This window comes from Ceratina calcarata, unplaced genomic scaffold (assembly GCF_001652005.2).
Source record: "Ceratina calcarata isolate Rehan_Ccalc_2016 unplaced genomic scaffold, ASM165200v1 scaffold209.2, whole genome shotgun sequence".
NCBI lineage: Eukaryota > Metazoa > Arthropoda > Insecta > Hymenoptera > Apidae > Ceratina > Ceratina calcarata.
Genome location: NW_017142569.1, coordinates 546,030 through 566,697, shown reverse-complemented (window position 1 = coordinate 566,697; position 20,668 = coordinate 546,030). Strand labels below are relative to the sequence as shown.

General features: G+C 43.8%; 1 protein-coding gene across 1 annotated transcript in view; it reads left to right on the top strand.

Moving 5' to 3' along the window:
- LOC108622162 (agrin) overlaps nucleotides 1–20,668 on the top strand; it is a 286,403-nt gene that overhangs the window by 42,755 nt on the left and 222,980 nt on the right. The window contains 2 exon segments of the mRNA XM_018019866.2: nucleotides 12,971–13,030; nucleotides 15,186–16,740. Coding sequence (XP_017875355.1) covers nucleotides 15,420–16,740 — 1,321 coding nt within the window. The 5' untranslated portion in view covers nucleotides 12,971–13,030; nucleotides 15,186–15,419.

Genomic DNA, 20,668 nt, shown 5'->3' with positions numbered 1-20,668 from the left:
AGCGATGGTCATATTGCTCATAGATTTACTCTATTTTTCCCCCCTGTAGGATAATAAACATGTTTTTTCGTCGACAAGTTTTCTTGAAAGATAATGTACTGTACTGTATTCTTGCATTTCTTTGTTCGGTAAATAATACAGGTGAAACGGGTATACTATTATACTATGCACACAATGCGCTATTATTCTTCTTCACTGTAGTCAAACTTTCTATGATAACTTCTAAAATTTTAATTATCTTCGACAAAGAGAAGCTTTTTATACAGCCATTTATATTATTAATAATAAATTAGATCCGTATATAAAACATTTATTTCTCGAAGACATACAAAAGCTCTACCATCGCGGTTCGATCGTGGTCACGCTCTCTACAGCGAGTGTCGCGCTTCCGGTTGGCGGAACGTGAAAAGTTGACTTCCGATAAACTGGTTTATAGATTGTAAAAGGTCTTACGACGCGCTTGTTCCGCTCGAGTTTGTCCTGCACGATCCGCGCGGATATCTTTACGCGAATCACGGATCTCGAGCTGTTCTCGCTCGGCGAAGATTTAAATTTCGCGAAAGTTATCCGCGCGCGATTTCTCCCAAGGGTGTGATTTTTTTTGAAACCCGCGTCACGACAGAATCTATCGCTCCGCATAAATTCTTTCTAAACTGATGTCACTGCCGCTTATCACTATTTCTCTTCTCACACGTTTGCCAGTGCCTGGAGATCTATTTTCCCACTGGTAATACAATTCGCAGGGCGCGTTATAACGATTCGTATTTGTTCTCAGAATTCTTACATAAATCACGTTATTGTTATGAGACTAGTCCGATCGAATTAACGGAATTTCATTTTTGCATTCAATTAAAAGGAATGAAATATCATTTAGAATCATTGGAAAATTCCAACCGTATGAAGTATTTTCTGCTTACACTACTTTTTCGAAGTTATTGGAGTCAATCTTTAATAAGATGATCACGAGTTCAGGTTCTGAAGACGTTCACCGGTTTTAAACAAATTACGGAACCGATCTCCTTCGGCAGAAAGTGTTACCAAGCGGAAGAGATAAGGGCGTGTCTGCTTAACGATTCTTGTTTCTCCAACTAACACACAACATTCCATCAATCCAGCCATTAGCCGCTCCCGTATACCGATTAGCATCCGGTATTCAGAACTTGAGTCTCCACAGATAAAACCCAAGCCTGTCAATGTTTTAAGCGTCTGATTCAGCTTTTCGCGTGTAATTCCCTTTTAATAACTGCTCGTTAAATTCCGAAGCCAAACGGTAGACACACAGAAACGTTGCATACATTTTAAATTAACGATAATAACGAACGTCTTGCGTTAAAAAATTATTATAAAAAAAATATACGTAGGACAGAGTTTGAATTGCGAATTGAACGCGTCTGGAGATAGCGGAGAAGGAAACGGTCGCACATTTCCGGTTCGTGATTTAAACGACGCGAAAAACTCTAAATTTACACGAGCGGGAGGTCCCACCGGTGCGATACGTTCGCACTTTGTCCCGTTGCGCGCTCGAACATTGGCACGGGCCAGATAAGAGTAATTTCGGACCGGAAGATGGCCGCATTTGTATGCAAGGAGTGCCGCGCGAAGGATAGAGGCAAGGAACGAGACAAAGGGGGCGGTGGCTACAGCAACGGAACAATGAAGACGGGAAAAAAGAGAATCGTACCGCGCGAGACGGGAAGACGCGATGTAAAAACAAAGGAGCGACAAGAAGTGATTTGTACGCACACGGAATCGAGTTTTTTTTTTAAAGAGGGAACCCTTTCGTTACGACCCGTTCAAGACGATACTCTTATCCTAAAGAAACAACGTCGGCCGCTGTTTATCTTGCGTACAGCTCCATGGCGTTCGTGTATACGGCGACTTACAAAATAGTTTCGCTGCGTCTTGCTCTTGTGTCGCCTCGTTACACGCCGAACTTTTATGTCCGCCATTGTGTCCGCCGCGTAATTGAACGCAACATCATCGTATCTCGTGCTCTTCAGCATACCCTACACTTCTCAGATCTCATCCACGAGCTTGTATCTTCATTGCCCTTTCGTCGGCTTACGTTATATTGAAATAACCTTCGTTTAACCATGGCAAAATATTTCTAGATGATTTCTCGATTTTTAGAATATTTCCGTTTTTGTTTGTGATCTAAAAGATAAGTCGGGATAGGGATTCCTTTCGGATCTCAGAAGGAAGTCTTGGAGTAACGTTATTTTAGAGTTCGGGAAGCTCTGCAAAGTCTTGAAACCCAGAGCACTATGGTATCGAGTTCCTGGAAACCATATCGAAACAGGATTTCGATTTTTGTAGCCTCGACAGCGTGCAAAGACAGGTGGGTCAGTTCAGCTTTAACTTCCCTAATTGCTGGATCGCGAGGAAAAAATCGAATCGATTCCTAAAACCCGGAGATCATAAAGATGCAGGTTGGTCACCTCGAGGTCGTGGAACTTTGTCTGCCGTAACCTTGTCGTGAAATTCGTGTCATGGGATTTCGATTTCCATAACCTTCGCTTCGTAAAAACCGCGCTTGGTCAGCTCGAAGTCTTGAGAATTTCGTCGATCCTAGAGTCATTGTCAGTGAAAATGCAGCTGGGTCAGCTTGGTCTTGCGTCGAGGTTTATTCATCGAACGCTTCTTGTTATACTCGAATGGTTAACAAAAGACGTCGAGCTACGCCGCAAGTTTTTCGCTTATGAAAAAACTTCTCAGAAGTTGAGCTTCCTTAAATTCGAGATACACGGCACGATTCTGCGTGATTTGAAGATGTTAACTGCCTTCACGCAGTATTAAAAGCGCTTAATTTGATACGCTCTCTAGTTTTTCACGATTCATCTGTTTCACGCTCGGTCTACGGCGTAACAACGCGGTACAAACGAACTTTCACCGCATTGCAAACAGAACCGGCGAAACGGCCGGTGGAAGTTAAGAAGTTAAGAGATTGCGGAGTTTTTCAAGGCCGCTGACGCAGCCTTCTCGTTGCCTCCCAGTTTTCAAGCCACGGAACCAGCCTTCCTTTTTTTCTTTATTCAGCGTCTCTCCTCTGCTCATAATCGGGGATCTTCGTCGGGGATATCTTAAGCCATCCATTAGAATTCAGCCGCGGCGAACTTTCCTGCGCGCCGCGTGCAACGGAACGGCAACTTTCTTCGCAGTTATTTTCAAGGTTGCGAAATTCATCCTGGCTCCATCAGCCGTTTTACCAGCCCGTTTTTTATGGTAATTTTCAGCGTAACGAGGTGGACGCTTAAACCGATTTTCTTTCGTTTATATCGAATTTTCTGGCTATCACAAATTTTTACTAGAGACTTATCTGTTATTCAGATATCTTGCAGAATATTTATTCAACTTATAAAATGTGACAGGCTTCTTATTTGATAGACTGGTACTTTATCTGAAGCACGTAACACTTGTTAGAAACTATAACTTCCTATGGAGGAATAGAATATTCGGAAACAATATGAAAGTTAAATTACAGTTTGAACACGTAATTTTGAGGGTTCAATTAAGAGTATCTAAAAGTTGAACAGTTTATCGATCGAGGCAAAGCCGGCGGAGGATAGTCAAGTGGCTTTAAAGTAACGTTCTTTGATTACTTTTTTCGTGTCACTTTAACATGATGGAGGATTATTATGATGGAACGGAAATTCCTATACACTGCGGGTGGTAACAATCGTTTTTCCATTAAAATTGTACATAATCGATCACGCTGTTGACTATAGATTGATGTTATACTTTGACCCAGTTAGAAACTCGTAATGTGTCGCAGGTGGGAAACACGCGAAGCCGAAACAAAACAGGTTTTAACACTTCAAAGCACTTAATAGGTACATCATTAAACACATACGTCAAATATTAGGGCCGCGTCAAAGGCGACAGACGTTCGACGTGTGTTAGTGAGCCTTTTAATCTTAATTTGTTAATCGAATAAAAGTGAACAGTAAACCAGAATTAACTTCTGATACGTGTAAGTAATTGAATTTAGCGTGCGAGTACGAAATTCCCACGGGGCTCGGGGGTATTGGTAATTAAGGAGAAACGACGGGGAAGCTTCCATGGGTAGGGTCTCGCCATTTTCCGCGTCGCCGGAAACGAAATACGAGCGCAGCTACTCTAGCCCGGTCGCTGTTCGGACCCTTTCATTCGTTACCCACCCTTTGTTTGCGACGAAGTGATCGTCAAAGAGCACCCCCTTGACTTTTCCCACGTCTGGTCATTCAGTCGGTACGTGAAAAACGCGAAACACGGCGAACACGAGAAAGCGGCTCCGTGCGGGGAAAGAGAGGGTGGTAGGGTGGGGGGTTGGGTTACGGAAAGAAAGTTGCGCGAGGCGCGGGCAAAAGGAGAGTGCAGCATTTGAAAAGGAGAAAGAACAAGATTGCGGAGGGTGGGGGGCTGGGGTGGGTCGGGGGGTCGAGAATCAGAACCCGGAGGTTCCATTTCAGGATGCACGAACTTGCCAGTGCTATTCCGGAAAATAATCTTCGTCGACCCTTTTACGCCCGTCTGGTGTCGCTTTTCGCCTTTCCGACCTTCCGATGCAAAGCCACCCTTTCGCCTTTTTTCCACAGTCTTCCCTCTTTCAGCATCCCCGGGGACCGTTGCTTTTCCTCGTTCACCGTCTCCTTTTCATCCGCGACTTCTCCTCGGTGCCTGCTCTTCGCTCGGCCCTTTTCTCTTTTTTCTCCACCCCGCAGTCCTTTGTCTCACGCAGAAACTAGCGTACTTCACGAGCAGGATGGACAACACGAAACGCCGGAAGTCGGAACACTGGCGGCGCGGAATAATCGAGGCCTTGGCGATTTCGATCGCATTCGAGGCGCGCACAAAGGCTCGTCTCGCGAGGAACCTTTCTCACAGCCATTTTCACCGGCTTATTTCGCTGTATCCGCGGAATTCGTATTCTCTCGTCGGTTTTCTCGTCAATGCAAACCTGCGTGCGCTTAAGCGCGTCTCTGTTCGAGTCGCTGGCTCGACTACTAACGACGCGACCCGTTCGCATATCGCATATTCGAGATTCGGATCTTTATTGGCAATTACGTGACCGAGTCGCGTCTTATCAAGCGCGATGTGTTTAATCCTCGAAGAGCTGTCAGATTGACGCAACCCTACCGAGCTGTAATTTCGCACGCGTATTCACGAATAATTCGCTTAGATACTCGCGTGGAAATCGTTCGAACAATGCGGGCGGAATGCGAGCGTGGCGCAAAGCAACCGCATTGTTTCGCCGGCAATATTAGAGATAAATGCTTTACACTGCATTCGTACGAGTCAATATTCTGATCTATTATACACTTGAATACGGGCGTTCGTTGGTATCTGGATATATTACTTCCCTACTTCATTATTAGTTTGGCTATTGTGTGCATAGATACTGCGGTATTGTCTGAAATCGTTAATTTAGTAGCAAAGGAATTTCTATTCACACTATTGATGTCTAACGTTCGGGTTCCAATTACGTTACTTTTATTTTTTTATTCCGTGATGAGGTCTGCGTCGTCCGATGCGATATTCTTTCATTACGATTTTATCGTTTTAATGCTCCGAGAAGAAATTTTTATGTCTTCGACGAACGACTGCGGACCAGCCGCGTACCGACGTTCCAATAAAATTTTTTCCGTTCGCTGAACACCAACCAACGGGTATTATAGTACGCGTCCCGAAAGAGATAGGCAGAAAGATATAGGCACATATACATATATATGTGCATGTATTATATACAGCACGCGTATGTAGGAGAAAGACAGCCATGAAAATGAAAAGTAACATTATACGCAAGTTGAAAGTTGGATGAGAGGATTTCATGATTTTTCGGGGATAGTCGGTGCGTATGATTAAAAATTTTAGTTCTGAGAATGTTGTGTTTTATGTGTTGGACATTTATCATCTGTTCTTTTAATTAACGTGTTGCTGTAACGAACGGTAAAATTATTTTAAGAAGAATTCTACCTCGCGTTTTAATTGATACCGTCGTTAGTACAAAAATATCCTGTTAAATTTTAATGTAACATTAATAATGTAAAATAAACATTATACGGTAGTATAATAAAATTATTAATAATCCGTTATTTAAATTATTAATTACTATCAGCGTAGGTAAGGAGACGTTGATGTTTTATACGGTTGTTCTTGAGTTATCGAGGAAAATACTATTAGGGATGAAGTTCGTTCGTGGTTAAACGAAGGATCGGAGATTAAGGTCTTATCGAAGGTAGCAGTGGCCTGTGGAGCTAATAATGCTCAACTTCGATTAATATATCGAGAATTAGGGGTTTTCCCAAAGTTTCCCGCTACCATGGTAATATTCCTGCTTCCCACATCTATTCGGGATAAGCAGCTTATTCTTTGTTATTCGCACGTCCTAATACCCATCGCCTGGACTCTTACCTCTCGAAGCAGCTCACTACACGATTTAGTCCGATCTTGTAAAGCAAATTTCAATATTCCGTAGCAACGTATTAAATTTATTTATAAAGGAAAATAAATATTATAACGATTAATTGATCGACGATAACAAAAAAGTAATTTATTTAATGAAATTAAACGAAAAAGCTTGGCATGTTTTTATGACATCTATTCACAATTACCGGGCACTTTTATCTAATAGATTTGCCCCTGCAGATACGAGGTGTGCGAATCGGTTCGTAATTGTGATCGCACACACTTACATGAAGAGGGCAAAGATAAATAGACGTAATTAAATAATGGATCGGGCGAAGAAAGAAAATTATTAAAGCTCGTGGTCGGTTCGCCGCGGAACGGTGTACGTGATCGAGGGCATCGTTCGCATCGACCGGCTGGATGGTCGAATCGATGCTACGAAGCTTATCAGGGCTGCGCGCCCATCCGATATCAATCCGTTCTCCGGCCAAACCTCTCTGCAGCTGATTATCGATGACCGAATTTCGACCGGTGATATTGCGGGGAAGTGATCGATGTCAATAGCCTCCATTCGTCCCCTTTCTTTCCCCATATTCTATTTCACTCTGTGAAAATCTAGATATCGGACTGTTCGTGTAGGTAGATGATAAATAGGCTTTCTTTTTTCTTTCCTTTTTCACGTTCAGCTGTTATGGTTCCATATCGTACTGGCCGATATTAAAGAGAAGTCTATTTACGTGCGATAGCAGTGAACCATGTCTGTCTGATTATAGATTGACCATTTCTACTTGCGTACCCACCCATTCGCATTTTACAGCTGCTAATCGCGATCTCAGGCACGTCGCCTGTGTTTCAAATAAATATGAACAGTTATCATTGATCCTAAAAATTGCAGATTTTTATCATCACTGTTTGACTACTGTTCATCTAATCACGTGAATAATGTAAACATTTTTGCTTCTAATTATCGTATTCCAGAGAATTGGATCGTCCAAGTATATAATTTCCCCTCACAAATCCATTCCTATCTACTTTCCATCTAACATAGTCCGTGAAATAGGATCGTATTAACGAATCAATTGGTACATCATTAATTTGATGGCCGGCGGTGCAATGCAGATTTTATTTACACGGGTTGTTGACCGACGGTGAAAAACGCTCTTCTTCCTGGCGTTCCAGAGTAGATCTTTTGATCCGTGAACCGATCGTGACAGATCACTGGTTGGACGGGTTTGCGTCACTGTCGGTGAGTTTTTCTCAAAATCATTTGAGCTCTCTTTCTCTCCTCAAAGTTCGGTAGTCGAAAACGCGATGTAATTGCGGTCCACCGAAACTAATTAATTATGCAGGGATGGATCCAAAATGAGAGTTCCTCCTTTTTTCTACGACCGTAATTTCCCGCGGCTTTTTCCTCCTTTCTCCCTTTACTTGTGTTCGCCTTTTTTTTGTCCGTTTTTTACTTTCTTCCTAACTGTACCTCTCCCATTGGAATCTACTAACCGACGTTTTTAGGACCCCTCTTTATATTACTGCTTCGGCCTATCCCTTTCGAGGATTTCCTCCTTTTTTTCTCGATTCGAAACCAACTTTCGCCGCTGGGAGAGGCCGTCAATCGATAAAATTGCATTGTACGGCCCGGCAGATAGGGTGAAAGTTTCGCCTTTATGAGAATTCGTTGGCTCGATCATGCGTGTTACAGTTGGAGAGAACCGTGCTCGAAGAACAACGGGTGATGGAAAAATATTTGAAAATCTCTGTGCGCCAGAGAAACATTTTGATAGAAATATTTCTTATGCAATTTACGTGAATATACTGAATAGTAGAATAAGTTTTTACATTTTTTTAAAATAATTGCATTGATTACGGCAAAGAAGTACACGTCTGTTGTATCGGAGACGCGTGGACAATTTGTCAGAAGGTCACGGAACGATCCGAGAAATTCGGTCACGTAGATTGCAACAAATTGCTTCACACACAGAGAGGTAATCGAGTTAAGTTGACTATTATCGGCAAGTAGTCTGGCCACGTTGTTAACCGTAGAACGAGTAACGCTCGAAATCGTGGTCGATCGGAGAAAACGCTGCCGACGCGACGCGATGCGCCACGACTCGATCTCTTTCGACGCAGAGCACGTGAGCCAAGCGACCGGAAAATCTCGCAATCGCTTTCGGAATTCGAGTGTAATTACGTTTGTTCTGCGCTGTTGATGTTCGATTTTTATCGGTAGCACTATCGACCGCCCGCGGAAAACGTGAAATCGATTTTTTTTTATTGATGACGTTGAACAGTAGAGATGACTTAGTAAAATATATTCTATAAAAGAGAATAGAGCGTAACTAACACATCTGTTTACGCATTCATATAATTCTCAATTCTGCATTTATCATCAATATTTTAACGTATCGATGAACTTTTGATAAATCATTATACGAAGTAACTAGTAATCGACTGAGACGATTGTGCTGCAGCACGCTAGAAAATAATTAACGTAAATCGTGCTGGCAGCCTTGCTTCTCGCAGGGCCAGCCAGCGATCGTCGAGAACGTTAAAACGATCGTCGTTGCATAAATTGCGTTATCAATAATCTCGCGCATAAAACACGTGGTCGGAACACATGGCCAGAGTCCCATGGAATTCTAGGAACGCGCGTCTGGACGTAAGTCCTTGCTCCTCATATCTTCGGCTTATCATTCGCCTGCAGTGACGGGAGATCAGACAAAAGGCAATAAGGGTAATAATACGTCCGCGGACAAAATGGCCAGCGAGAATGTGTCGCCCCGTTCGCGCTTGAGTATTTATTTAACAGCGAACCGGAATGGGCGAGAGAGGCGGAACGACGCGAGAAATACGGGGTTAGAGGCAACGCACGAAAGTTCTTCCGGTCGAGACGATGTAGGGGTACGAAAGTGCCCCCAGGGGCGTACTGCGGACTTTTGCCGGACACAGAAGTGCCATACTGGGGGCCGGCTAACGGACACGTACACAACCGAGTTCGACCGGTCGCAATGTGCTCGCGCCTTGCTTTCTTCTTCTACCTTCTCTTCGGACTTTTCCTCTTCTGCTTTCGTCTTCCCTTTCTACGTGCAGATCTATACGTAGTCCCCGCACGTACGGAGCGGCTCGCGTAATGGAAGCACATTCTTAAGCTGCAAACCTTGACAGAAAATACTGTTACGATGTACAAAACGCGGCGAGCAAAAATTCGCGGGGATAAGATTACGCAATTATGTCCATTAGAGATTGTTGTTGTGCAAATTGAAATGATCTGACAGAGAAACGAGATTCTGATAGGGAACCCGATTTCACTGGTTTTTACGAAAGGCGTTCGAAGGAGGTAAATATGTGGAGTAGCTCGTTTTCGTCGGGTTACATTTCCTTAAAAAGAAGCTACCTTTTCCTGGTTTATTCCTGTAGGTCAATTATGACGGTCGACTTATATTCTGCAAAATGGTACATTGAACGTGCATACGTATGTGTGTATCCAGTAAAGTAATGCATCTACGTAAAACATTTTTTTTACTCTCTCACATAATGTATTACATATCTACAAATAGCTTGACATTTTGCATATGTTGAATTTTGTTATTCCACAAATAGCTTGAAATTTTGGACATGTTGAATTTTAAGTTGTATATATGCTGCTATGTTTATCGTTCAAGTTCCGATAACGCAATTTAGTATCAGTATTATTATAGGAACGGTACCTTAGCGCAGCTGTACTCTCGTTTATGCGCCTGAAACTGAAACTTTGGATCAGTCCTCTTGCTCCTCCGACGCCCTCTCCTGTCCAATACTCGTAATCCTAACGTTTGATTGCACCTATTACGGTTAAAGCACCTAATACGTAACTTTCGAGACTCGTGCGATGGGTCGACACACACCAGCCGCCCAAAATCGATTTCACCTGCGCTTCACCTTCCCCTGTGTTTGTTTCCCTGCATCCCGTATCTTCTTGAATTCACCTGTTCCTACATGTTCACTGTCTCAATTACAACCAGAGATCCAATGGGGCTGCACCCTTGTCCCTTTTTTCCCTCGGTTTTCACAACGGTTCGTGTTATTTAATCATCTTTCTCGTAAGGCCTTCACGTATTCCGTCGTGCTTCTCACTTTTACATTTCGATACATTTTTATTTCATTGGAATGTAAAAATAAATATCAGGTATGATATTTATCGATTGACAAGAAGTAATAGGACGTCTAACATTTATATTTCTCTTTGCATGATTAAAGTATCTGGTAGATCAAAATCGTTTTCTAAACAAATTAAGTGAACAACAAATTCTTTTCATTTCTGATGCATCCGTACGATCTTCTATTTGACTCGACACGATCAAATGTAATATTATCGATATCCTTTATGTTTTCAATGTTGCAACGGGACGTGGTGTCCATCAATTTCGTGGAACGTCAGCCGATTTCGATTAACTTTTGCAGTACTCGGGTGCACGACCGTCCGCATTGATCAGCCCCAACCACGTTTAATCGTTGTCCCGTTCATCAGATTAATTACGCGTTATACAAGCGTCCGTCTGGGGGGATAGACGTTTCATAAACGTTCGCGTTTCAACGCATGGACAATGGCGAATAAAGAGATATCGTTCGCGATCGACGCATCGTCGATAACCTAGTAGGCTCGATAATAAAGCGTATTCTTCTTGAGCCGATTATCATTGATTATTATGAAAACCATTAATCTTGACTCAGTGTTGATTAACCAATTACTCTCATAAGGACATGTCGATTGTCAACGATATTATCTCGTTCTATTATTATATTTCGTTCGAATTGAATCTTTTACATATTTTAAGAACTATTGGTAATTCTAAGATTGTATATTTTAATGAAATTTCTTTTAAAGAATGCGTAATTCAATTGTACTTTATTGTGTGAAACGCTCTTAAACAGACCTAGATTTGTGTGATTTCATATTAAATCATTTGGTTTTAATCAGGTTTATGAAAAACGTCTGCTCTTCTCTGACGAATATTCTGATGATGTTTCATTAGCGTTACAGCTTCATGGACTTTGTGACGACAAGGTCGATGCATTAATATCGGTATCAGTACTATGGTATCGATGTGTCATTAGGGCCTTTATGAGCTTTCATGGCTGTGACGTTAGTAATACGTTAGAACGCTCTTTGATATAAAAGGATGCGCGTGGCTCGCATACGCTGATAACATCGTTTGAATATTAGCCATCGCATTTACATTTGCCGCTTAATTGAACGCAGAATTATTAATTATTAGCATCTCTAAAGTATTAACATTTTCAGTTCGTCATTAATTATTAATTATCGGAATTTTCAATCAACAGTCATGAATTATCAAAATTCCTCATCACCGAATTATGAATTACTGACGTATCAATTTATACATTAATAGTGTCCTAAGTGCTGAGTTGACGGGATTAAATGTTTAATAACTTATTTCAAAATTACCTTTTGATCACCGCATGAAGGTCCGTTAAATGCACAACGGAAACGGTCGCGAGATCGGTACCTTAAGGATGTATGGACTATACAGTCAATCCCAAAAGTTTATGTANCGAAAATTTTTTTTTTGCGGAATTTCGACAAATGCTTCGAATAAAAGTTGTAGGTGATACTATTACCTATGAAAAATTTGAAATCACTATAATTTTAGATTTTTAATAGTAATAGGAATCTATAGTAACAAATTCAACATGCTAGCATTGTTTAAGTATATACCCTATACATCCTTAAGCACTCATAGGATCGACTAGAAGGAAGATGTATTTGCACCCTGCGATCCAACCGCCGGTTCTTGGAAAAAACATAAATAATTCAAGGATTTTTGCAGGAACTCTGCGACGGGTTTCTGCGGGTGTTTGGCTGGCCCGGTGGTCGACTCGCTCGGAGCATCGGTTGCCAAATTGTCAAATAAATGCTTGAAAAATGCCCGCGCGAACTACGGCGAGCATCGGAAAGGAACGCCGTGTTCAAACCGGAAGCACCGCCGCGCCGGGTTGGCTATGAAATTTCCATCGAAAATGACGCTCTTCGGCTCGACTGTCTGAAATTATTGAAGTCGCCCCTACCGCGCGCCGTTCACCGTCGAACGAACGACCGGGCACGTCCGAAATTGAAAGCCAGCCGATGCGCGCGCGGTTAACGTTAGCGAACAAACTACGGATCATAGGGCGGATGAGATATATGCATTCGGTTATGGGAAAAATGTTAATGCGGAAATGATATAGTGTGGGTGGGTGTTTTGTATGCAAATTTCCTGGTGTAATAATTTTAGGGAAAATGGGGAAATTGTGCGGAATAGTTTTATGAAATATCTTGCGAGCATCGATAGGAGAATTTTATCTGTTCAAAATCTATTGACACAGATTTATAATAGAAATTAGAACAGATAATTGATATTCGCCAAGCAAATTCGCAAACGTTGTCCAAATATTGATATAAACTGATGGAATTGATTACAGAGTATATATAGTCAGTGCTGTCCATGTTACGTTTCATAGCTCAGGGAGCTTCCTCTACTTTCTCTATTTCTAACAAACACGCATTAGTCAATGAAACTTCTGAAAATGCGTTGTGTTTGTTTGCTTCTAGCTGCGGCTCGTAGGAGAGGACAAAACCGCGTAAGAAGCTCTGCCCATGGACAGCTCTGGCGTAAGTGATATACCAGTAGCTTCCCTCTCGATTTAATCAGGCATTATTCAAACAATTAAAATGTAAAATACGCGTTACAAGAATTGACAGCGTTCTTTATGCATTTGTATATGGCTGCCAAGCAAGCAGTTGAAAAATGATAATACTGTTTTCTTCATCGCTTATTGTCATAATAAGGTATCTTGTAATCACAAGACTCTCTTTTTGCGGACATCTTCAATTACGCGAGAAGAGTGGTGATATCACTGCAGCGGACATGGATGGAACATTTAACGACTGGCAATCAGAATCCAGGAAACACTACCTTTCATTCAGCTCGCGTGTACGCAATACCATTTTTCCTCGGTATGCTGCTAAGCTGCCGGGGCTACCTTTTTATAATTCCTGGCGAAACATTTTTTTTCTCGCCGTTTCCATTCTAAGAGGCATCCATTCCTTCCTTCCTCCGCCCTTGCCATTCTCGGCCCGGTACCTGTATCCCCCTCGCCACGCCCACCCTGTCATCGTTTGCATAAAGTGAGCTATCTGCCCTTTTAATATACGCAAATGAAGTTACGTTCCGGAACTAATCATATTTGCATGCGGAACGACGATCTCCTTTGAGCCCTTGTCGCACTTATTACTACAGTTTACTCGACGAAGAACGGTTTACGGTTAGACACGGAAAAGCGACCGGCACGATAACGTCGATCGATTGGTTTTGTTTGGATAGAGTTGAAAATAATTGCCACGTTCTCGGCACGGATGCAGTCGCACCGTCGTCTGACTACGCGTAGACTGTTTCTACTTAGAGCTAGTATCAAATATATTATATACTCTGCCGCAGTATAATTTATTTGTCTCGTTGAGAATCAGTTCTCGTTATAATTCTTAATACACGTTTTTATCAACTTCAGTTTTTAGATTTATTACACAAAGGAAATCAAGGTAATCGTAAATTGAAATTCTTCATTACATGAAGGTTGAGTCTTCTCATCACAACTTCAATTTTCATTTCAATCATTTTCCTGCAAAGCGATGAACTAGTCAAACTTGAAATTCGCGGATCATGATTCATCAAAGGGCTTAAATTACACAAACTTTCTGTTTTATCGATGGTCTGCGAGTGGCATCCCACCTAACGGTCGAGATTACGCTATTACGTATTAATGAAAGTTCGGCTTTCGCGTAAGATACGTACGAATGAAAGATAAACGCCGGCCTCACTGGGATGGGATACTGTTTGCGGAGCGCCTATTGTACGCCACTTGAGAAGTTTCCGCCGAAACGATATTCTTGACGGCGTAGCTGCCGCTGAAACTTCCGGTGAAACGTGACATTTTCCCTCTTCTCTGCAATCATGCTTAATTAATTATCGATCGGTCCTCAGCTCCAGTTTCCCCTTCCAATCCGCAGAGTTGATAATCGCTTCCTCTTCTCTCGATTTCGATTAGCGGACAGTGTATTTAATTTAGAAGTTGCTACGCAAAATGTTTTTCTCGATTTGATTGCGTGCAAGAGATTCATTGCTCCTCTACAATTGTTCCCGACCGTCTGTTTTCTTCTTCCCCTCTCGAATCAAGAGATTCGGAAGACCTGGTGGTACAGTTATTAGACCGATATCAGACGCATCATTCGGGTATATTAAATTTGCGTTATGTATTCAAGGATAAACAGTTGCGGCGGACGAATTAATTCGATTTGACGCGTAGAGCCAGAATTTCCTCGAAATTTAGCCGTTGCACGTGAACACCGGTACGGCATTATCGTCTGCCGCAACGAACGTTGCATTTCGGTCACGCACGATCGAGTATTATCGTCGTCATTGTTATATCGACCATTCGTGAGGTAGGGAGCATACGGCTGTAATCGTTGTCTGGAGAAGTGCTTACAGAATATTGCAACCCCGAACACGCTACATATCGCACTGTATTGAGATATACATACGTATCGATAACGGTCTACGTCTATAGATAAGCGCGCTCTAAGAGCTTGGCGAACCGCTGGACGCCCTTCCTTCGCGTATCCGAAACGAGTAGACGCAATTACCAACGCTTTTTCAATAAACATTAATAAACCCGACCTGATTCATATCACTAATAGATGTGAAATATTTAATATCAATCCTGTTAACTCAATAACTAACTAACTCTTTCCTCTTCTTTTCTTTTTTCAGACTTTAAGTAACGTCCCCAACTAACAACTAACCACGCTTCGCCCATCGAAAGGCCTGCCCATTAATCGAACTTGAAATGACTTCCCGTTGATCTAAAAGAACAGAAAATAAATCGCGACCGGCCGTAATTTTTAAACCGAGAACCGTCGCGCGAATCGTCGTCGATTGAGTGGCACGAGCGGTCGTCGCGGTCGTGCGCCACTCGAGGATCACCGATCATGCGAATTCCTGAAAATGCGCAGGACGAGCAGCAACGGTTTGAAGCTCGACCTGACGGAGAACACGCCAGGTAGCTCGTTGTCACGGCTACCGAACTTGGTCGAGCATGCGGAGACCTGTCAAGCTCTCGCCAGCGGAACCGGTGAGAATTTAAGTAGCAAACTGCCGAACGTGGTCGAAGGCTCGATGGACTATGGTAGCGAGCGCAGATCCTCCCGGTACCTCGAGTACCAAGACGCGAAGTCGTATCAGGACGGCCCGTCGGCCTCCGGCCTGCCGCCGTACGAGCAGACTTTCCACGATCAATCGACGCGGGGCTATAAGAGTTACGATCGGAAACCGTACGACAGGGACGATATCGACCGGTACGATAACAGAATTTATCCGGAGGACAACTTGAGGTACGAACGTCGGGGGGATCAGAGAACGTATCAGGAGTCAGACTTAGACGCTCCGTACGAGAGGAACGATGCCCAGAAGCTCAGCAGGAATTATCCCGGCGAGCTTCAAGAGCCGGGCGGCAGGCGGTACTCGAGAGATCTGACCGATTACGAGTACGCGTCCAGATACGCGGAGGAGACGTTGAAGCTCGAACCGAAGAAAGATCACCATCATCATCATCATTCGGGTAAGGTGTACGAGCCGACACCGTCAAAGGGTTACGAATCCGGGGTGAAGACCCACGACTCCGCTTATGAATTGTCCTGCGCCGCGCAGCAGGATCTCTCCAGTAGAAAGTATGAGAGCAAGTATCACTCCGTCAGTAAGATGTACGGGACCCTGCCCAGGTACGAGAGCGGCAAGTCCTACGATCCTAGATCGTACGACTATGAGGATCAGGCTTACGAGACCAGTGGCAAGGGATACGACTCCAAATACGAGTTGACCAGTTCTAAAAGCTATGAGAGGGCTAAATGCGAGGGTTCCTCGTCCTCGAGGTATCAAGATAAGTCGTACGATCAGACGCTGAAGATTGGCGAGTTGGGCTCCTCTTCGTCTGCCGCTTATACCAGAAAGACTCAGGATCAGGAGGAAACTAACGCGGAGAAAATGAACGGATACAGGAAGAACAATTTCGAGGCGTACGGTGTTTACTCGGATCCCGAGGACGATCACGGATTTCTTGCTGAGAAAAAGACGCCGCAGTATCCGTACAAGGGTGTAGTGGTAAACGCGAGCGGGGAGTCAAGCGTCATTGACCAGAAACGGGCGAAGGATAGTAGACAAACGGAAGTCGTAGGAAACCCGTGGTGCAGGCCTACAATACTCTTGCTGCTGTTGGTTCTCCTTGTCGTTATCTTCGTGTTCGTCGCTGGAATCCTTCTGTACTTAAACTGTAAGTCTTCCTATTTATCTATTTCATTACGGTTCATTTTACTTCCGTCTACTCAAACTTGCTAGTATGTTTCTACAGTCAAGAGACATTTAAGAGAAAACTTAGAAACATCATAGTCTGAATAAGTCGGGATTTATTTCTACTCATTTATTGTCTATTTAAGCCAGACGCTTGTTTCGTAAACGTACATTTGTACGAGCACCGATGAAACCCATTTAAGATTATAAGTCACGTGCCGCGGAAAACGAATGTCCGTAGTTAACAGGAGAGCTTTGTTAAAGGAGGATTCGAAATTAGCGAAGTTTTCACAGCGGGGCTACAAAGACTCGTCTTGTTCCTCGAACGCGTGCTAATAGTAGATCCGGCTCGTTTGGCCGCGTTTCGTTTTTCTTTCGTTTTCCGACATTTCGTTTCTTCGTTTCGTGTTCAAACGATTCCGGAGAGCTATTTAGTTAATGAGCATCCGATTCCAATTATTTACGGTCGTCCGTGTGACCGCCATAATAATGGGCCGCAGGCGACGTCGCAGACCACGACGTCGCGCGGAGCGGCTCGGCGCCGGCGACCGTCCTGAACACGTGCTGACGATACGTTAAGCCGGAATGGTTACTGTCTGGCCGGGCAGTTTTATGTGTCGAATTTGACATACCCCGCACGTACGGACTTGCCACTAGCGAAACTGTTCGGTCGGAATTACAATGACACCAGTAAATGGTAGAAGAGGGTTTAAAGAATAGAGCTGGACAAGAGTGACGTACATCTTGCGAATCCATTTTGCCTCCGTATCGAACAGAAGAGCTCACAGAAATCTGAGTAGAACGTATTAAATTTCTCTCTGCACGTCTAGTATTGAACATTTTATCCTCGAATCCTTTATGATCGGTTTGTTAAATTTTATTGCAATTCTATATTTAATAATATTAAAATTTTGCATAAAAAAGAGATTCGATATGCGCGACGCTTTTAACTAGCGCCATTATTTAAAACCCTTTCTCCGCTGGTTTCGAACGGGTCGGTTCGGCGAACGTCAACAAAGAAAGTGAGAGGAAAGAGGAAAAGCAAACGAAGGACCGAGGTTGAAAAGTGTCTGGCTCGCTGAGAGAGTTTCGCGTAACGACGATGGCGCATGTTCGTTTCCCCTGCGATTTCCTGTCGGCGCCGCGCCACCAGTACTTTGGTACGATCGTACAATGAACAGAGAGGACCAACCCTGAAAAATAGCAAGTTCGAGGCAGAGGGAAGGTTCGGTACCGGGTCATCCTGCTCGGAACTATTCCGAGTGGCTGCATTTGGCAGCGGTCGACGGCTCCGTTTGACCGATTCGGTTTATTTTCGGGTCAAGTTTTCGCCCGACCGCTTCGCAATCAGCCACTGCATTGTCCTAGAGACAATACATTTACTGCGAGCAGCGGCGCGGCGTAGGAATTCGTCGAACGCCGAGCCATACCAGCCCTGGTTCACCTTCGCCCTCGACGAAATGTTCCAGCGGCGAACGTCGCATTTTCGGCACGAGCTTTTTGGAAATTCGATTTAAACCGACGATGTCGCGGCTTGCGTCGTTTCACGATTGCCAACTATTCCGACGTTTAGTCGATTTTCATAGAATTCCGCGATAATTGGCGAGTCGACAGTGAACGTGTCAGTTGTCTTCTCTGTTGACACGTTTCTGCTTTACTACCCGGTTATTGGAAATTGGATTCCTTAATACGAGTACTATTGTTTGGCCATCTCATGTCAGAATTTCAGACATCGATAAGGTAAATATATTTGACCAACTGTGACGGAGGATTTTCCATTTGTTCATGGAGGATGTGTCGTAATAAATTACAAGATACTGATGAATCGCGAAATGTATCATATATCGGTGAATACAGGGAGATTTGTGTTACGTGGTTGATACGCGGAACAGATAGGCGATACTGTTATACGACAACACATAAATTTTATCTCGCCACTTCGCGACGCATTTTCGAGCTCAAAAGTTGAAGTTGACAAAGTGTTTGTAGTTCTGACAGATACATACGTACAGAGATAGTCTTTCACAATTTATCAGACCGAACAACAATATAAAAGCTTATCGACCTCGTAATAGTTCGTTACATAAATTCCTAATTCATCTGACTCAGCATGTAAGACGTGGAACTAAATTTAGTGAACTTTGAACGCAGCATTTTGCAAGCGCAGTTCCGAAAAATAACGTGCCAGCCCTTTGGAATCCTCTCACCGTTATATCCGCTGTAAGTTCCGCTAAAGTCGCGTACGACGAAGGAAGTTCAATCTCGACCGAGTCAATCTCTTTAGTGGAGGATAGAGCGTCGGTCGCGATGAAATTAGAGACACCCAGTATGTATGCGGCGGCACGGCTCGCGGCGTGGCATGGTACGGCGCGTCGTGGAGCATGCAGCGCGTCGGGGCTTTGGCGTAAGATGAGGATTTAGTATGTAAGGCACGTGTTCGCATCTGCCTTTATGAGCGTTTCCCGCGATTCCGGCGCTTCGTCCTCATTCTCAGGCAAGCATTGCCAGCATTGCCGTTCCGAGACGTCGTAGGTGGGCTCAGGGTTTCGGGATTAAGGGCGTCGCTGATCATATTATGGCCGGAGATATCTCATTCGCTCCTTATCCGGTGTTGGTACGGCGCTAGCTCGCCGGTAAACTCAGCTGCGTTTATTCGACATAAATTATAAGGACTTTACCCAGGCACGCGTTGTCAGCCTCGGTGTGTACGCGGCTTTAACGTGCCGAGCCGCCCGCGCCCGGGCCGCCGGCAGGGTCGTCAAACTTCCCTATATCGCGTTGCGTCGGGACGGACGGTTTACGAGATGCCCGGGTAAACGGATTTTAACGTTGGTCCCGGGATCAGGCTTGTACGACGATGTTGTAATTGCTTTTCGGATTAGCACCAGCGAGTTCAAGCTTTGACTCGTTTTTTCGATTAGTCGCACACGCCTTCGATGAGTTCGCGTCGTCATGTTAGCAACAATAAGAGCAAGGCTTTCCTGAATAATTTTACGGAAAGTGAAATGAACTTCGGGCCGCACATTCTTGTATAAAAAGAATATGTCAATGGGATCTTCGTTTAATGATACATATTAGCTAATTGGTGATCAGAGGAAAATGTAATGCGTGTATCATGTTCAGGGAGACGAACGTAGGATGTAATAGGAGCTCTGAAACAGGAACTTAGCTACGTAAAAAAATTGAGTAGGTACGCTTTGTTAGGAAAGAGCAACATGGTTCGTTACAGTCTGCTAAGCTCAGTCTGCCACAGTCACTTGCAGAGCGTCTTAAACTCTGTTAAGAATGAAGCTACAATAAACTTAACTAAACTTACGGGCATCGCTTGTTTCCTAACAACTTCGCATAACGCTTGTTAAACAGTCGAACAAACTTCATCTCCCATCTGCTTTCGCCAATTCTTGACGTTGCGTAAGTTAATTTCGAATTTTTTTTCCTCGTATTTCACGAGCAGAAAATGTTGAACAACGAAAATTTGTCAAACGCGATATTTCAACTAAGAAGGACAGAGCTGTCGCGATGCGTACCAGAAACTGACCGAAAACTGACTTTTGGGAATTCCTGAAAAAATCCACGTTGGGATAGGATGGTCATTAATCACAAGGAGTGACGCGCGTTACCGAAAATTCGCGGAAAACTGGTCCACCGGCTAAAGTTTTCCGCTCTTGGCGGCCGTCAATCCTTCTGCTTGGATGTCATCCGGCGAGGAAACTATATCCAGCCACTGATGCTGTCGCTAACGCACGCGTCCCGCCCTGGAGGCCGCCAGAAATCGGGTAACGTAAAGCAGTCTTCGGTGACATGTTCCCGGGAACAAGACGGGAATGTCGGGCGGGAAAACAGGCGACGGACGAAATTGGATCCTTGATCGTCGGGTAAATTGCGAGCGGGCCGTTGTCGCGCTATGCCGA